At 48.7% G+C, this 6,038-nt stretch overlaps 1 protein-coding gene across 2 annotated transcripts; it reads left to right on the forward strand.

Moving 5' to 3' along the window:
- The first annotated feature begins 300 nt into the window (after nucleotides 1–300).
- LOC140348194 (serine/threonine-protein kinase pim-3-like) lies at nucleotides 301–4,323 on the forward strand. 2 transcript variants are annotated; one of them, XM_072434270.1, is made up of 6 exons: nucleotides 301–528; nucleotides 1,068–1,169; nucleotides 1,286–1,336; nucleotides 1,447–1,813; nucleotides 2,123–2,299; nucleotides 2,416–4,323. In XM_072434270.1, exons 1-6 carry the CDS (start codon nucleotides 445–447, stop codon nucleotides 2,745–2,747), a joined length of 1,113 nt encoding a protein of 370 aa, XP_072290371.1. In that variant the 5' UTR covers nucleotides 301–444; the 3' UTR covers nucleotides 2,748–4,323. The 2 variants fall into 2 exon arrangements, with proteins under 2 accessions (XP_072290371.1, XP_072290372.1); XM_072434271.1 differs by having other exon boundaries at nucleotides 303–520; nucleotides 1,063–1,169.
- The last annotated feature ends 1,715 nt before the right edge of the window (nucleotides 4,324–6,038 follow it).

The following is a 6,038-nucleotide window of genomic DNA, read 5'->3' on the forward strand; positions in this document are numbered from 1 at the left end:
ACAACGCGCGGGTCTCGGCCTCGTGGTCTCTTGTGTTTCTGGTTTTGGCGCGCTCATTTTCCCGCCCTCCGTGTGTGGACCAGATCAGGGGCGGGGCCTCGGAGATCAGGTTTATGATTCAAAGGGACATCTGCGCTCCCATTGGCCCAGACTAGAGAAAAGGGGAGGGGTTTATACCTTACCCCGCCCCTTTCCTCCTGCCTTATATTGGCGCTTCCCTCGCGCGCGTCGGTCACATCCGAGCGCAGTCAATCCGCGCAAACAAACGGAACATAAACGGACTTTATTCTTGTTTTACGGGATTAAACGGATTAGTTTACACACCTTCCGGATGTTTTATTGGCGTAAAGTGGAAAACCTGTGCTTTTTCTGTATATTAACCCCAGAGGACGCACAGTGACGCACGGGACGCACAGTGACGCACAGTGACGCACAGTCTGCGGGATGCTGCTGTCCAAACTGAACGCTCTGACCCCGCACCTCAGTGTGGACGTGCCCAAGATCCAGCTGCAGCTGTCAGGTCTGTGTGTGCCACTGAGACTGGGAATAAACCAGGACTAAAGCAGGACTAAACCAGGACTAAAGCAGGACTAAAGCAGGACTAAAGCAGGACTAAAGCAGGACTAAACCAGGACTAAAGCAGGTCTAAAGCAGGTCTAAAGCAGGACTAAAGCAGGACTAAACCAGGTCTAAAGCAGGTCTAAACCAGGTCTAAACCAGGACTAAACCAGGTCTAAAGCAGGTCTAAAGCAGGTCTAAACCAGGACTAAACCACATCTAAAGTAGGACTAAATCAGGTCTAAATCAGGTCTAAACCTAACCTGGGGCTGTGGGAGCTGGAGGAGGTTAAACATGATCATGTGCGCTCCTTTTAAACAGTTATAATGACATTACTTCAGTCTAAAGCTGCATTCGCCGTACATCACTGTGAGCATCATTAACACGCCGTTTGTCATGATTATTGCCACAGTCACATTTAATGTCACTGTAGTAACTGGACACTGGTTCAGTCATTTTCAATGTGTGTGAAAACGTGGCTCTGACCCACTTCTGTCCCCACAGTGAAGGACAAGGAGCCTTTTGAGAAGCTCTACGCAGTTGGAGCGGTGCTGGGCAGCGGCGGCTTCGGAACCGTGTACTCCGGGATGCGGAATAGTGACGGGACACCGGTGAGTCACGGGTCTATGAGCTGGGACTGGACCGGGATCAAACTGAGACTGAACCACATTCGGTCATGTGTTTACTGTGTATTTGCCGTGTGGTGCTCACAGTTGTGTTTCTTCAGGTCGCGGTGAAACATGTGGGGAAGGAGCGAGTTCCAGAATGGGGAGAACTGGTGAGTTGCAGCTCTCTTTTGCATCTGTTACACAAGTCTGTTGCTCCTGTTGTATTGAGTTACGTCCCAACACTTCTCCCGTGTGTGATAAACATCTCTGACCTCCTCAGAACGGTGCTCGCGTTCCCATGGAGATCGTGCTGTTGAAGAAAGTTAGCACAGCAGGTGTTCGCGGCGTGATCCGGATGTTGGACTGGTTCGAGCGTTCGGACAGTTTCATCATTGTCATGGAGCGACCGGAGCACGTTAAGGACCTGTTCGATTACATCACAGAGCGAGGCCCGCTGCCCGAGGAACTCGCCCGGGGCCTGTTCCGACAGGTGCTGGAGGCCGTGCGGCACTGCCACGGCTGTGGCGTCGTTCACCGAGACATCAAGGACGAGAACATCCTCATCGACCTGAGAACTGGAGAAACCAAACTCATCGATTTTGGCTCCGGAGCTTTGCTCAAAGACACCATCTACACTGACTTTGACGGTGAGGCCCAGGGTTTATGTTTGTGTCGGATGCCCTCCATAATCCTAATCATATCTAATGAAATCAAATCTAAAAAAAATAAAGAAAAGTCTTGAGTTCAAAAGCATTTTTACATTATTGCAGAAACACTTTCAGATTGATGTCATGAGCAGTTACTGTTTACTATTAGACCCCATGATCACGTCGCAGATTATTTGCTGGTCCTTTACCTTCAAAAATAAACTAAAAAGATGAATCCCACAAATGGACAGTCATGTCTTATGTGTGTCTCAAGTCTGTAAACTAAAGTCCTGTGTACTTCTGCTTCAGGCACGCGCGTGTACAGCCCTCCAGAGTGGATCAAGTATCACCGTTACCATGGCCGCTCTGCCACCGTGTGGTCACTGGGAGTACTGCTCTACGACATGGTGTGTGGAGACATTCCCTTTGAACACGACGAGGAGATCGTGCGAGCACAGCCGCTGTTCAGACGCAGACTCACTCCTGGTAAATATAACACACCGCGTTAGGGCGCCTGGCATAATCTGACACAGAGAGACGCTTGAGACGGTTTAGGGCATCTGGCATAAACAGTGTAATTATTCCATGTTTTTTCTGGACAGAATGTCAGCAGCTGATTTGCTGGTGCCTTTCTCTCCGCCCGGCTGATCGCCCCTCCTTCGATGACATCATGAAACACTCATGGATGCAGAAGAGCGCCCCCTGTGGCCCCACGCTGCTGCAGAAGAGCGCCCCCTGTGGCCCCACGCTGCTGCAGAAGAGCGCCCCCTGTGGCCCCACGCTGCTGCAGAAGAGCGCCCCCTGTGGCCCCACGCTGCTGCAGAAGAGCGCCCCCTGTGGCCCCACGCTGAAAAGCGGCACAGAAATCCTGCTTCACAGCATCGCACATGAGCAGAGCACATTTAGCAGCGCCGCCATCGCCACAGCGCATTGAGACTCAAACAACAAACTGAGACACTTCACTGTGAGAACCAAGCGTGAGGTACTCCTGAGGAGTATCCAAAGGAGCCCCACAAACACTCCCTGATGTGACGCGATTCATCAGGACTCGTGGCAGCGCTTTGACGCTCAACACTAGAGCGACTCGAGTGATGCTCCAGAGTAACTACGCTCCGGAGTAACTAGGCTTCGGAGTAACTAGGCTCCGGAGTAACTAGGCTCCAGAGTATCTAGGCTCCAGAGTATCTAGGCTCCAGAGTATCTAGGCTCCAGAGTAACTAGGCTCCGGAGTATCTAGGCTCCGGAGTATCTAGGCTCCGGAGTAACTAGGCTCCGGAGTAACTAGGCTCCGGAGTAACTAGGCTCCGGAGTAACTAGGCTCCGGAGTAACTAGGCTCCGGAGTATCTAGGCTCCGGAGTATCTAGGCTCCGGAGTATCTAGGCTCCGGAGTAACTAGGCTCCGGAGTAACTAGGCTCCGGAGTAACTAGGCTCCGGAGTAACTAGGCTCCGGAGTAACTAGGCTCCGGAGTAACTAGGCTCCTGAGTAACTAGGCTCCAGAGTAACTAGGCTCCAGAGTAACTAGGCTCCAGAGTAACTAGGCTCCAGAGTAACTAGGCTCCAGAGTAACTAGGCTCCAGAGTAACTAGGCTCCAGAGTATCTAAAGAGTGACTAACGTGAGGTAAACGTCGCTCATGTGACAGGGAGGAGCCAGAGGGAGGAGCCAGACACTAGAGAGAGACAAGGGCCAGTTTGAGGCGCTCTTTGGCCTTCGTTGCCGTGGCGCTGCTCGTGACAGAAACTGGACTGAACTTGAGTTTTAGATTTTCTGAAGTTTAGAAAAACGAGTCAAACCTGCGAAACTTGAACTAACGGAAAAAGTGGAGTGTTTTTTGTTTCAGGCTTTATCATTTGTCTTCTTCATATTTTGATTTGCGCACACTGCTTCTGTCGTCATGGCAACCACTACCACAGCAAAGCACATCTGAGCTCAAACCACTGAAAGTCTGAATCTGACATGTAGTTTAAGGTGAAGACAACATTTGACTTTCAGGGTTAGTTTTGGTTATTTTGAGTCTGTATTCGAGGCATTTGTTTTCAGCACTACGATTCCTGACCTTTGACCCTGAACACTTTACTGACCTCAAAACTGCAAAAGTTGCCGTCCTCTGCTTTGACTCTGAAAACTGCCTCAAACGCATCTGGAACACGGAATTATACATATATTTATTTCACATACTTGATTTGTATTTATTTTATTTATGAGCGTGAACCCACACTGCAAGGAACTGAACACTTCTACGGAAACATATTTTACTTGAATGAAATAATTAAATGAAAATAATAAGTGAAGTTATTATCCAAACGGATCAAATGAAAGTATTTTGGGTCAAATTCAATCTTAAATGATTAAAGCTGTAAAATGATTGAGGCATTTTCTTGGAGTTTTTTGAGCGCTTTCCGTTCTAACTGTTGTCACTTTTGTTTTTTATACCATTTGAAAAAGAATTGTAAAATTATGCTAGAAACTATTTTTATACCTTTTCAATAAATATTTTGTCATCAATGATTCAAGAGCTTCTGTGTTTCATTCATAAACATCAGAGTCACATGGTTTAGACCCGGGTCCATCTTGTGTTTCAGTCTGTGATTATAACAGGAGGAAAGAGGCGGGGCAAGGTATAAACCCCTCCCCTTTGACAGAGTCTGGTTTAGTCCCAGTTTTAGTACTGGTTTAGTCTTCCAAATTCTCAAATGTAAAAATAATAGACAAAAGCAAACTGAATCCTCTTTGAATGTGTGTTATGTTTGTGATTGCTATTACTATCATGGTACTATTATTACTATTACTATCCTTAGTGTGGATGTTACAGAATAAAGGTTTGTGTCCTCCTAAGTGTGGATGTTACAGAATAAAGGTTTGTGTCCTCCTAAGTGTGGATGTTACAGAATAAAGGTTTGTGTCCTCCTAAGTGTGGATGTTACAGAATAAAGGTTTGTGTTCTCCTAAGTGTGGATGTTACAGAATAAAGGTTTGTGTCCTCCTAAGTGTGGATGTTACAGAATAAAGGTTTGTGTCCTCCTAAGTGTGGATGTTACAGAATAAAGCTTGTTTTTCCTCACACTGACTCTTGAGTGCAGATCAGAGCAGGTTCCACACATTTCCCCGAATCTAAAACCACGGCGTGTTTTCTTCGAAGGCGCGTTTCCCCTCGACTTCTGAGAACGGCAGACACTTGTCTCAAACCCAATGTCATGACTTTACACTTGTGGTAAATATTTAGGTTTCACCAGTTTAACTTAAGCACCAGTATCTGGGTTAACTCCTAATGAGGCCAGCTTTAAGTATGTGTGAATTAAAGCTGGTCTGGGTTAGAGTTACACTATCTCTTTAGATTTAGAGTCACACTATCTCTTTAGAGTTAGTGTGACTCTAACTCTAATCCAAACGATGGAGGATTATTGTTACTTATTGTCAAACACACAATGAGGGTCGATCGCAGAGGCATGAGGGTCGATTGCTGGGACATGAGGGTCGATCGCAGAGGCATGAAGGTCAATCGCAGAGGCATGAAGGTCGATCGCAGAGGCATGAGGGTCGATCGCAGAGGCATGAGGGTCAATCGCAGAGGCCTAAGGGTCAATCGCAGAGGCATGAGGGTCGATCGCAGAGGCATGAGGGTCGATCGCAGAGGCATGAGGGTCGATCGCAGAGGCCTGAGGGTCAATCGCAGAGGGATGAGGGTCGATCGCAGAGGCATGAGGGTCGATCGCAGAGGCATGAAGGTCAATCGCAGAGGCATGAAGGTCGATCGCAGAGGCATGAGGGTCGATCGCAGAGGCATGAGGGTCAATCGCAGAGGCCTAAGGGTCAATCGCAGAGGCATGAGGGTCGATCGCAGAGGCATGAGGGTCGATCGCAGAGGCATGAGGGTCGATCACAGAGGCCTGAGGGTCAATCGCAGAGGGATGAGGGTCGATCGCAGAGGCATGAGAGGCATGAGGGTCGATCGCAGAGAAATGAGGGTCGATCGCAGAGGCATGAGGGTCGATCGCAGAGGCATGAGGGGCGATCTCAGAGGCATGAGTGTCGATCGCAGAGACATGAGGGTCGATCGCAGAGGCATGAGGGTCGATCTCAGAGGCATGAGTGTCGATCGCAGAGGCAAGAGGGTCGATCGCAGAGGCATGAGGTTCGATCGCAGAGGCATGAGGGTCAATCGCAGAGGCATGACGGTCGATCGCAGAGGCATGAGAGGCATGAGGGTCGATCGCAGAGGCATG

This window comes from Eucyclogobius newberryi, unplaced genomic scaffold (assembly GCF_026437365.1).
Source record: "Eucyclogobius newberryi isolate DKJ021-1_F unplaced genomic scaffold, fEucNew1.0.hap1 SCAF_61, whole genome shotgun sequence".
Lineage (NCBI taxonomy): Eukaryota > Metazoa > Chordata > Actinopteri > Gobiiformes > Gobiidae > Eucyclogobius > Eucyclogobius newberryi.